General features: G+C 34.8%; 1 protein-coding gene across 2 annotated transcripts in view; it reads left to right on the forward strand.

Annotated features, from left to right (window-relative positions):
* Positions 1-6,904, forward strand: part of UNC13C (unc-13 homolog C) — a 547,141-nt gene extending 540,237 nt beyond the window's left edge. For both annotated transcript variants that reach the window (XM_044917815.1, XM_021693930.1), the window contains 3 exons: positions 58-150; positions 1,547-1,706; positions 5,074-6,904. In XM_044917815.1, the coding sequence (XP_044773750.1) occupies positions 58-150; positions 1,547-1,706; positions 5,074-5,356 (536 nt within the window). In that variant the 3' untranslated portion in view covers positions 5,357-6,904. The remainder of the gene's footprint in view (positions 1-57; positions 151-1,546; positions 1,707-5,073) is intronic.
* Positions 6,905-13,077: the final 6,173 nt, after the last annotated feature.

A 13,077-nucleotide genomic window follows, 5' to 3' on the forward strand; every position in this document is an offset into this window, starting at 1 on the left:
TGTCTATTATTAAAGTAGCCTGGAAGTTTGAGCCAGTAAATGTCTGCTTATTTGCAGGTCGCCCCTCCAAAGATTCAGTGGGTCAGATATCTGTTCATGTGGACATCACCGCTACCCCAGGAACTGGAGAGCATAAAGTCACTGTAAAAGGTATATATCGAGTCCAGATAGACCAAACAGCCTAGTGGACTTTAACCTTTGCAATAATATAAAAAAAATGTAATTTTTTCTTAGATATGTTTTTAAAAAGATTTAATGATTTTAGGGCATGCTCATAATTTTTTCATGAAACCAGAACTTTTGATCTAAAGCTGAAAAAAATCAATGGTACAGATATTTAGCCTATATTATCTGAAGTATCTAAATGGTTTAAATACATTGGAGATTACATTTCAAACCAGTATACACTGAACATTTTCTCTTGTTGATGCTAGGATATACATTGAACATTAGGGCTATGGTTGGCTCCATAACTTGTCAAATTTTATATATTAGGTCAGTATGTTCTTACTATTCACATTATCTACCTATTTACTTCTTTTTCTATGTGATTTTCAACAACGGGCTTGATTTTTTTTTTATGACTAGTTCAATCTATTGGTTTTAGATTGCAAAAATACAATCTGAATGCTGGGGTCATTTCAAAGGTGAAATTTAATGGTTAATTTTGCTCAATAGAACCATATTCTATTTTATATTATTATAGACGTAGTCACAATATCCACCTCATTAAAAACCATGGCCTTCTGACACATTTTAAAATTGCATTGCCTAATGTATGTTTGCATTATAAAAGTAACACAGTTATAGTCTATAATAGATTATGTACAGTGTTGGTAAGTGGGCATGCCTACACTTGCCAGTGTCTTTAAATATTTTTCAAAAATATTTTGACACTACAGATCAAATGCCCAAAGTTTTGTGAACTTTCACAATAACTATTTCAATTATAATATATATTTTAACATTTTCAAAGGATGACGCAAGTATACATTTAAGAATGTACATTTAAGAATTATTTGTGATGCCTGAAGTTAGGAAACAGCCATACCATTTAAGAATAAGTTATTGGTTAAATATAGGATGGAGTATCCATATAGTAGAATATTTGCAATTGGAAAACATATAATGGATTAGAAAGATACCCATGATAGACTTTAAAAATATAACTTATAAGGAGATGAACCATGAGAGACTATGGACTCTGAGAAACAAACTGAGGGTTCTAGAGGGGAGGGGGTGGGGGGATGGGTTAGCCTGGTGATGGGTATTAAAGAGGGCACATATTGAATGGAGCACTGGGTGTTATGCGCAAACAATGAATCATGGAACACTACATCACAAACTAATGATGTAATGTATGGTGATTAACATAATAAAAAATAAAAAAATTTAAAAAAAAGAAGGTTAATAAAAAAGTAAGAAAGGAGATCTCATACATCAAAAAAAAAAAAAAAAAAATTAACTCTAAGGACCAAAGGGGAAGATAAGATTCCACACATTTGTTTGCTAACATTTTGCATTCCTTTCCCTTTGTGGTTTTTAGTGATTGCTATTAATGACCTAAACTGGCAGACCACTACAATGTTCCGGCCCTTTGTGGAAGTTTGTATACTGGGACCTAACCTTGGAGACAAGAGGAGAAAACAAGGCACCAAGACAAAAAGCAACACATGGTCACCAAAGTACAATGAAACATTTCAATTGTAAGTCAGGACCCAACTCACCTATTCAACCAGGCAATAGCCATTATACAGCTTAAACTTACTGAGGGGTGCAGGGTGGGACTGGCACTGGACTTTGTGAAAGAAATAAAACCTATAGGTTGATGTATTCCTGTTCACCCCTGATCCCAGCAAATTAAGACAGCTATGTTTTTAGTTCCCTTCCATTGCTCAATAGATGTTCAGTGCCTACCATGCATCAAGCACTATTGTAGGAATTTGGTATAACAGAAGGTCTCTGCTGTCATAGAAGTTGCTTTCTAGAAATGAATAACGTCATTGATGAGAAACATCAGAATCACAAATAAGCAAAAATTAATCATAGGATAGTACTATACAGAGAATTAAAACAGGCTGATGTAATAGATTGGTTGATTGGCTGCTTAGATTGGGTGTTCAGAAAAGCCTCTCTGAGCACATGACTTTTAAATCGAAACCTGGGGGGGGAAAAGAAGAACCAGTCATGCAAGCAAGACGGTGGAGAGCATCTCAGGCCAAGCAAAATGGCTAGCGCAGAGACTAAGGCAGGTGCACACTTGGCATATTTAAGAAATAGTATACAATGGGCAAGGGAGTGAGATGAAATGAGTTTGAAGAAGTGGCCGGAGTACGGTACGGAGTAAAGGTGCACAGGACTTTGCTGTCAGGATAAAGGAGACTAGGTGACATTCTAAGGTCAATCGGAGGCCTTGAAGAATTTTCAGATAAGAACATGAATGATCCAATTTATATCTTTAAATGATTATTCTGTTTGCTATATTAAAAAAAAAATGATGGGAAAACAAGAGCAAACATGTAAAGATGAGTTAGAAGGCTATTGCAGTAGTCCAAGCAAGAGATAATACTGACTCACAGATGGTAGTAGGGAAATGGAAGTAAGGAGGAGAGAGATGGAAAGAAGTGGAAAGATTCTGGTTATGTACTGGAAGTAGATTCTATAGAACTTGCACTCGGCAGGAGGTAGCACATGAAAGAAAGAGTATATAAGTTGGGTTTCTGAAAATAATTTAGGATATTTCATCAAGACAGCCTTATTTACAAAGGAATTTACTAGGATGTGCGAATCGAAGGACTATAAGCAATAGTGATGTAAACTGGGGCTACTAGTGGTCAAGCTATTACCCCTACTGTGCATGTAAGAGAGGAAGATTAGTTACTAAGACTGGGGGAAAAATAACTTCATGTGTCATCAGCCACCTCAAAAAGAGCAGTGGCCTTTCCATGGAGGCAAACAGTACCCTAGAGGAAGCATCACACACAAGGGGCCAGGGAAATAGACTCTGACCTCATCCTCATCATTACTTCTGATTTCCTGAAGGGGCTTCCTTTTGGCCCAAACCAACTGGAAGCCACAGCATGAAGAAACTCTACTGATCCAGTCCTTAGGGGTCAGCATTCTATTGCAAAGTACAAGGAAAAGGATGGAAAGTATATCCAGTTGAGGCAAATGGAAGTTATCTGGCACTGAATGAAATCAAAGATGACCTCTAGGTTTTGGGCTAAGCAATTGGGTAGATAGTGATTTCTTGAGATGGGAGAATTGGAACAAGAGATGAGGAGATCAAAGATTGTTTTAAATATAATAATTTGGAGATGCCTAAGGTACATTCCAGAAGGGATATCCAATATATAGTTGGATCTAACTTGAGAATTATCTGCATATAGATATAATTGCATAAATCTAGATGAGCTGACCCAGGGATGAAGAGAGGAGGACCCAGGACCAAGACTTTGGGGCACACACACTTAGCTTACCAAAACAGTTTCTCACTGGCTTGGTTCTTTGCTTGTTTCACATACTTAGTTTCCCAGAGACTTTTCAGCACACTAAGTTCTGAATATTAAACTCTATTACCACTCATTAAAACTTAACCATCCTACCACATCTCTTAAAATGGCTGTAATAGATCATATTCATAATCCCTGCTAATAAACCAGCTCACAAGATTCCACGTATCTACTCCTCTAAATGACACACAAAAAGTGTGATCCAGTTAAAATGTCTTCTAAAAGTTTCTAGGAATTACTTGACTCATGCAAAATTGAGATATAACACTGTGAGGTACTAAAACCATGCACGATTCTGGGAAAAGGCAGCATTTTGATGCATTTTAATTCACAAGAAGATCTGGCTCCTATCAAATTTTGCTCTTCTGTTCTTACCCATCAGGCTTCCATTTTCTTTCACTTTATTTCAGGTTGTCTCTAAAATAAGTGCACACTTCAGTTATCAGTGTTGCTCAGAAACAAAAGTTTGAATCTGCAAAATGTTTGATCTAAAATGTCACTTAGAAAAGGGATTTGGAAGCTCGTACTGCTGAGGAACAGATGTGCATTCATTAGAAAGTCAAGGAGATCTGAGGATGAAGTAAAATAAGGGGCAGGGGAGGATTATTCTCAGTGTATTACCTCTCAGCCTTCTTCATTACGCTCAGTTCTGCACTGAGTGTATTAGTTGGTATTAGTCGAGGCCATCCTCAGCCCCACACTTGACAGGTGTCTAACTGTCGCCATTGGAAAGAACTGGCATTGAAGCACCACGCTCTGCTGGAACTGATTTACTCTGGAGATTTGTATCTAATTTGGCATCTTGTGAATAGTCTTGTCTTTGTTAGCTTGATAGTCTGTGTTGTGTATTCCCCCGAGAAAAGGCTCCTAGATATAATAGCATATCCAGGATTCTGAGGTAAAGAAAAGAGAATGTAATAATTGATATTGAAATGGCATAGAAATTGTGGCAAGAAATACTGCCCCTTTTCCTTGGTCTAGCCCCCACAATCCCTACCAACCCCATCCTACCCCTATATCAGTAGGAAGACCACACCTCCAAGAATTAAGTATAAGGTATTTTAATTAATGTTTCTATTAATATGCTTAATATCAAGACAGTAAAGCATACTCAGATTGATGTCCTATTTTTTTTTTAAGATTTTATTTATTATTTATTTGACAGAGACACAGCGTGAGAGGGAACACAAGCAGGGGGAATGGGAGAGGGAGAAGCAGGCTTCCCGTGGAGCAGGGAGCCCGATGTGGGGCTCGATCCCAGGACCCTGGGATCATGACCCGAGCTGAAGGCGGACGCTTAACGACTGAGCCACCCAGGAGCCCCTGATGTCCTATTTCTATATAGGCAAAGAAGTTTTTAAGTTAGATTGCTAAGCAATATCTATGTAAAAACAATCTAAAATGGAAATGATATTTACATCAGAGTTAAAATACACAGTACTCCATTTTGCCAAATTATATGCTGAGGAATGGAGAAAACTTTTAACAGTATTTTAGAACTACATTGATCCCTAGGTGAAGTCAAGGTTTTGCTCAAAATTCTTATTTTTAATCCACACAGCATTCTGGGTAATGAAAACCAGCCAGGGGCCTATGAGCTTCATCTCTCAGTTAAAGATTACTGCTTTGCCAGAGAAGATCGAATTATCGGAATGACGGTAATTCAACTACAGAACATACAGGAAAAGGGAAGCTATGGGGCATGGTATCCCCTTCTGAAAAATGTCTCTATGGATGAAACTGGTTTGACTATCCTTAGAATACTCTCTCAGAGGACCAGTGATGACGTGGCTAAAGAATTTGTAAGACTGAAATCTGAAACGAGATCTGAAGAGAGTGCTTGAAACAAATACTGCAAGATATCATCTTTGGGAATTCATAAACTCTGACTACTGCATGCATGTGCAAATACATGGGAATGTTTAGTTCACCACGTTTCAGTGTTTGCCAGTACTCAAGTACAGTGTCTACAAAGTATGTGGAAAACCTGCTGAACTTTTATACCAATGCTGGGCTTTGGGAAATTAATGTTCCATGAAGTGCCAAAATTATGATGTAAAGTGAAATATCCAGAGTATCTTTTAAAATGTTTCATTTCATTACCAATTTCTCATCCTTTAAACATACTAAAAAAACAACTCATTTTTTCGGTTTGTCCACTGTCTTTGTTAAATTCGCTTGTATTGCCCATAGATCAGAAAGCATTTGTTACCAAATTCTGTTTTATTTAGACTTACCTCATTGTAGATGTCATACAAGTAACTTTTTCTATCATAACTAGAAATACAGTCACTTCTAGAAAGTGTTTGTAATTTTATAGTTGCAGATCTATTGTGATGATTTTTGCATACAAATTAAAATAGAAAATGTGGGAAATATTTTATGCCGACCAGTTTCCAACCTTTCTGAAATATCACTGTGAAGAAATGCTATTAAAGCAAACTTATACAAAGCAATGCTAAATAGAGTTTGTTAACAATGTTTGATATATTGACAAAACTTTGTTCTTTAAAACTGCCAAGGTCACATCACATTTGTTAAAAAAAAAAAAAAAAAAAAAAGGTAAGTTGATACATTTACCATCTAGCATTATGTCTTGGCTTTACCAAATGTCATTCTTTAGAAAGTCATAGGATTAAGGGTCTAGAGATGCAGTGGAAGGTTTGTTTCTTCAAATTACCTATAATAAATAACTATACTGTTAGTGTTTTACCTCTGACAGTTATGACTATCTCCTTATTTATTTAGCACTTTACTCAGTTAAATGCTTTTTTCTTTTAAGAAAATATTCGACGATTTATACTGAATGCAGCATTACTATATATTGCACTGGAGCAAAAAGACATGTCTTCATTTATTTAGCGAAAAATGTAAACTAAGATCTGAAGAAACTGCTTATAATTTTGTAACTCATGTTATTTACAAGCCCAAAATGCATCAGATACAATAGGAAAACAACTTAATACAGCTTGGTACATTAAAATAGAACTAGATCGGATTTTGAATATGAAATAGTTTTTGAATATTTGCATTTTCTGTATTTTTATGTTTTGGCTTTTTAGAGACTGTATCTAAATACTTGGCTGTAGCACAGTACCTTGTAATTGTAACTTCTGGTCATAACTGTTAGTGGACAACATACACATGCAGAAACAAGAACCTGTTACAGTGATATGTTTTGTGAACAAGCTGGTCTGCTATGTTAAGGACAGAAATGACTGGTATCATGACTGTCAGAACCATTTTGCTAGTGGGTGTGAAAACAGACCAGTGAGATCCACTAATTCATGTTAAATTGTTAGGCAATTGCTTTGCTAATGACTTCTCCAAATGCATAGTACAAATGCTATCCTCCGGCATATGCATTAATAAATGGATGTATATTGAACACATGCAACACTATTATATTTTCTGCCTTTTTATTTCATTTATGCAGCATAAATTCATTCCTTAGGAATAAAAACCCCAGACTCTCTTTACTGGATAGAACACTTCTCACATTATTTGGTTCTAATGTCTCATTAAAATTTGAGAAAATTTGTCCAGGTGTTGTGTTCATGGAAACAGCTACTATTAAAGATAATGACACTGAACATAAGGAAGGACTAAGGTATCCACCTGTATATCTCTGAATATTGTTAAGCCCCACAAGGAAAACGCAACATTTAACATATAAACAAGCAACATTCTTAAATAAAAACTTATGTTACAAAAGGTTTTATTATTTGACTCAATGATTAATTCTAGATTCATCTTACAATGATTTTACAGAACATCGACTTGAGCTTTTTAGGAGCACATTGCCATAAAGCATGATACACTTGAAGAAATGGCAATTTGGATTCGCATTGATCACTTACGAGCTAAGTATTTTTTTCCAGTATTTAATTGAATCTATTTATTCTGTCTCTTTTTTGTACAATAGTATACAATATATATATATCAAATGCTAATGGTGGCATTGTGAATTGAGTCCATTTATTAATATCACAAAGTACAGGTAATAATTTAGAAATAATTCTAAATTCTGCAGGCTCTGTTGTTTCTCCCAAGACACAAGCATTTCTGTTATCTCCAAAACAAAGCCTGTTGTGTTTACAGACCCAAATTAGTAATCACAGCATCACTGTCAACTGTAGGATCCATTACAATGTGTGGAAATTTATCTTATTCTAAATAAGATGCACAAAGATAAAGCTCTGTTATTCATTTACAGATAAACCTCACACTAGAAGTTCTTAAAGAAACACATGAAAATCAAATTTGGCCAAAATGAAGTACTTAAAACCATAGTGGAGCACTTACTAATTTAAAGGAACTATGACGAATGATCATTTAAGTAATCAGATGTCCCCATCACAACCTGCTCTAATGCATCTCTTTCTAGGATAATTTATATATTGAATTTCCCTTAAATGAGGCATATTTATAAATGACAATTCTAGCCTCGTGTTTTTCATTTGGCTTTAAAAAAAAAATGTTTGAAGCAAGCTTTACTGTCTCCTTTTAATTTCTCTAACGTATATAAAGGTATGACTGCACTACCTTTTTTGTGAAGTAATAGAATAGCTTCAATCTTTATACGTCAATAAAAATAATTATTCATACAGGAGTCAGAAACTATCTGTGGGTGGATGTCTGATTTGTCTGATTCCCCCATTACCACTTGCAGAGTTCTTGGACACACAGGGAGGAGACTGCCTTCCCTAGCACTACCTGTGCTCACTCCAGTACTTTGTTTGAAACAGCGGGCTCTTCCTCCCCGACTGCCAGCCCCCCACAGATCACTGCTCTCTCTGGTTGAGGCTTCTGGTGTTTGTTTTTTTTAATCCAAACCTAGGATATATCACTTAAGGGAGGACAAATTCCAATTTATGAATATCACATTAGATATATTTTAAATTATCCTTTTTTTCCACATCATGACAGCTATGAAATCAGGATACATTTTATAAACATTGGCGCATTATAGGTTGGTTTCTCTCCTTAATAATATATTAAAAATAGGTCATATTGCAATGAATAACTTCTTAGAAATAATAAGTATATTTACAAAGATTTATATACATAGGAAAAGAAAGTGATGGTTATCTATTTAACACATCACATATATTTTAAATTGCATATACTCTGTGGCTATACATTTGTGTTTTGACAGATTCATAGAATCGTGTTTGCTGAATATTTTTGCACTTACATTCAGGAGCTATATTGGCCCCTAGTTATCTTTTCTTGTTATGTTTATGTCTTGTTTTGGTATCAGGATATTTATAGCCTCCTAAGATGAACTAGAAATTGTTTCCTCCATTTCTACTTTCTGGAAGAGATTATATAGAAATGATCTAAATGCTCCCTTAAAATTTGGTACAGTTCAACACTGAAAACATGTGGATCTAGATTTCTTCTTTATTGAGAGGTTTGAAACACCAAATTCAACTACCTTAATGAATATAAAACTGTTAAAGGTGTCTATTTCCCCTTGAGTTTAAATTTATTTGTGTCTTTTAAGGAACTGCTTTCACTTACTTGATCAAATTAATGAACATAAAGTTTCCGTGGTATTCTTTAATTATCCTTTAATACCTGTAGGATCTATACTGATTTTCCCTTCTTAATTTTTATATTGGTATTTTAGATCTTGTCTTTTTATTTTGTTCAATCTAAGGACTTCACCTATTTCATTCATCTTTTAAAAGAACAAGCTTTATTTCATTGTTTTTTTTCTTTTTTTCTGCTTTGAATTTCAATGTCTTCTCTTTATTATTTTCTTACATCTGCTTGATGAGGTCTTTTCTACTTCTAATTCATTAAAGTGGGACCTTAGATTATTGATTTGATACCCTTTGTCTTTTAAAATTTAAGCACTGATATCACAAATTTTCTTCTAGGCACTGATTTAGCTTTATTTCACAAATTTTGATATGTTGTATTTTATTTTTATTAAGTTAAAAATATTTTCTAATTTCCCCTATGGCATCTTCTTTGATCCATGGGTTACATAATGTCTTATTAAATTTCCAAATACTTGGGAAATTTTTCAATTATTCTTCTGTTACTCATTCTAGTTTGATTCCATTTAGTAAAAAATATATACTTTTATGATTTCACTTTTTAAAAATTTAGTATGATTTATTTCATGACCCAAGATATGCATGGTGAGTGTTCCATATGCACTAGGAAAGAATGTATTTTGCTGCCGTTCGTAAGAAGTTCTACAATCAAGTCAAATTTATTGGTAGTGTTCTTCAAATCTTCGATGTTTTACAGATTTTCTGCCTCTTTGGTCTACCAATTACTGTGAGAAAGATGAAGTCTTCAAATATAATTATGAGTCTTTCTATTTATATTTTCATTTCTGTTTTGCTTTGCATATTTTGAAATTCTGTTGTTAGGTATATATTCGTTGAGGAATATGATATCTTCTTGGTGAATTAAACTCTGTTATCATTATGTGATGTTGTCAATCTTTTCTACTGGTTATTTTCCTTGATCTAAAGTCTACAATAACTTATATTAGCATAGCTTTCTTTTAATTAGGGTTTAAGTGGTATATCTTTTCCCCATTTTTTTTCTTTTAAGCTATCTATATCACTATATTTAAAGTGTGACACTTGTAGACAGCACATATGTCCATCATTTTGCAATCCAATTTGACAATCTCTACTTAATTGGTGTACTTAGCATTTTACAAAGCTAATTAAATGGATTTTTTCTTGCCAAAAACCTGAGCTAAGAAATTTGAAATGAAAAGACTCATGATGCATTGGTCTTTTGCCTCCTTTACAGAAAGTCAGTTAAGCTACAAGTTTGAAAAATTACTATATATTCAAGCTGTAAGCCTCTTACTGTTAACATCTGGAAAAAGATATGACAGATCATAAAGTTTAAGAACTGAGAGGAATCGTGCAGATCATTTTATCAAAATTCTTCACTTAAGATTAAGCAACTGAGACTAGGAGAAATGTAATGACTAGCCTAATATCAGCCAGCTCATAGCCTAATAGGAACCTGGAATCCAGATGAGCTAATTTTGCTAAAGCTATTTTCTCTACCCTACTCCAGTACATTGTCTGGGGCACTTCTTATGACTCAGACCAGTCCTCAAGGATGGTCTCCAGAAAGCAAAGGGATAAACTTGTGGCAAATTATGATTATATACCAAAGTGGTATCTAAATTAGTCAGTTAATTCTCCCATTTTTTATAGCTATAATATTAGACGGTTGAGTAGTCTATTTTTAAAATGGAGTATTATAGGATCATATGGTATTTCTAGGTTTAATTTTTTCAGGAACTTCCTGTTTTCTTTTTTTAAAGATTTATTTTATTTGAGAGAGAGAGAGATGGAGCATGCACGCATGGGGGGAGAGGCAGAGGGAAAGGGAGAAGGAGAGAAGCAGACTCCCCACTGAGCTTGAGCCCTACGTGGGGCTCAATCTCATGACCCTGATACCATGACCTGAGCCAAAATCCAGAGTTGGACGCTTAACCAACTGAGCTACCCAGGTGCCCCAGGCACCTCCTGTTATTCACAGTGGCTGCACCAACTTATGTTCCCACCAACAGTGCACGAGGGTTACTTTTACTTCACATTCTCATCAGCGCTTGTCATTTCTTGTTTTGTTTTTGTTTTTTTTTATGTTAGCCATTCTAACAGGTGTGAGGTGATATCTATTGTTATTTTGATTTGTATTTCCCTGATGATTAGTGATGTTGAGCACCTTTTCATGTGTCTATTTGCCATCAATATGCCTTCTTTGGAAAAATGTCTCTTCAGATCTTCTGCCTATTTTTAATCGGATTATTTGTTTCTTTGGTATTGAGTTGTATAAGTTCTTTATGTATGTTTCATATTAATCCCGAATTATATATAACATTTGCGAGTATCTTCTTCCATTCAGAACACTATCTTTTTGTTTTGTTGATGGTTTCCTCTGCTGTGTAAAATCTTTTTATTTTGGTATAGTCCCAATAGTTTATTTTTGCTTTTGTTTCCCTTACCTCAGGAGCTAGATCTAGAAAAATGTTGCTGTGGCCAATGTCAGAAAAATTACTATATATGGTCTAAGTTTTATGGTTTCGGGTCTCACATTTAGGTCTTTAACCATTTGGGGTTTATTTTTGTGTATGGTATACGAAAGTGGTCCAGTTTCATTCTTTTACATACATCTATACAGTTTTCCCAGCACCATTTGAAGAGACTGTTTTTTACCTATTGTATATTCTTGCCTGCTTTGTCATAGATTAATTGACCATATGAGCATGGGTTTATTTCTGGGCCCTCTATTTTTTTTCCATTGATCTATGTGTCTGTTTTTATGCCAGTACCATATTGTTTTGATTACTACAGCTTTACAATATATCTTGAAATCTGGAATTGTGAAACCTCTGTCTTTGTTCTTCTATCGGGTATTTACCCAAAGAAAATGAAAACACTAATTTGAAAAGATATATGCACCCCTATGTTTTTTGCAGCATTATTTACAATAGCCAAGATATCAAAGCAGCCCAAGTGTCCACTGATAGATGAGTGGATAAAGAAGATGTAGTACACACATACACACACACACACACACACACGAATATTACTCAACCATAAAAAATGATTCTTGCCATTTGTGACAACATGGATAGAGTGTTTGTGCTAAGTGAAATATGTCAGATAGATGAAATCATATGGTCTTGTCTATCTCAATGTGTGGAATCTAAAAAACAAATGAATAAATAAAAGTAGAATCAGACCTATAAATACAGAGAACAAAAGGATGGTTGTCAGAGGGAAGAGGGAGTGAGGGAATGGGGAAAATGGGTAAAGGGGAGTTGGAGACACAGGCTCTGAAAGCACTGTTAAACCAGGTATAAACAGGTTGGCTGCATGACAATCCTCTCTCTGTCCCCCACTCTTCTAAATTCCCAGGGCTTAAAAATTGCAACTTAAGCAAACTGTGTCCCTCCAATGTTACTTCTTTCTGAGAGTTTAGCGATAAGCCTCTGACAACCAGATGTTTCCTAGTGAGTCAGTGCCCTGTAGAACTTGGTGACAGTGTCTCTTTGGCACCAAAGACTCTGTCCTGGGGCTCATCTCCCCCTTCTTTAACACACAGGGAGGCCTTGACTGTGTTTTGTTAGAGTTTATCTTCTACAATAATTTGCAAGAAAAAATACTCCATTTAAAGTTCTACTAGTGATTATAGTTTCTTCACAAATATTCATTTGTAGTCATTATTTTTATATACCCACAAAAGAATTTTTATCTAACACGTACCAGTCAAAAAAATTTAACACATTTATTTCTTGGGGATTTTGTTTTGTTCGTTGATGAGTTTGATTTGTTTTTTTCAGTTTACTGACCTTTCTTAGACTGCCATTTTTTTTTTTCTGGAGTAATTAACCCTGTTATTTAAAATATGAAAATTTTCAAGGTCAAAATATTTTTATACTTATCATTATAATCCTATTTAATCAAATACTCATATTTGCTATGTCAACATTTCTCCCACAAGTGGTTCATTATTTTATTCAATTTTCCTTTGTGCTTTATTGGCCTCAATACTTCACAACTAATCA

Source organism: Neomonachus schauinslandi, chromosome 9 (genome assembly GCF_002201575.2).
Source record: "Neomonachus schauinslandi chromosome 9, ASM220157v2, whole genome shotgun sequence".
Lineage (NCBI taxonomy): Eukaryota > Metazoa > Chordata > Mammalia > Carnivora > Phocidae > Neomonachus > Neomonachus schauinslandi.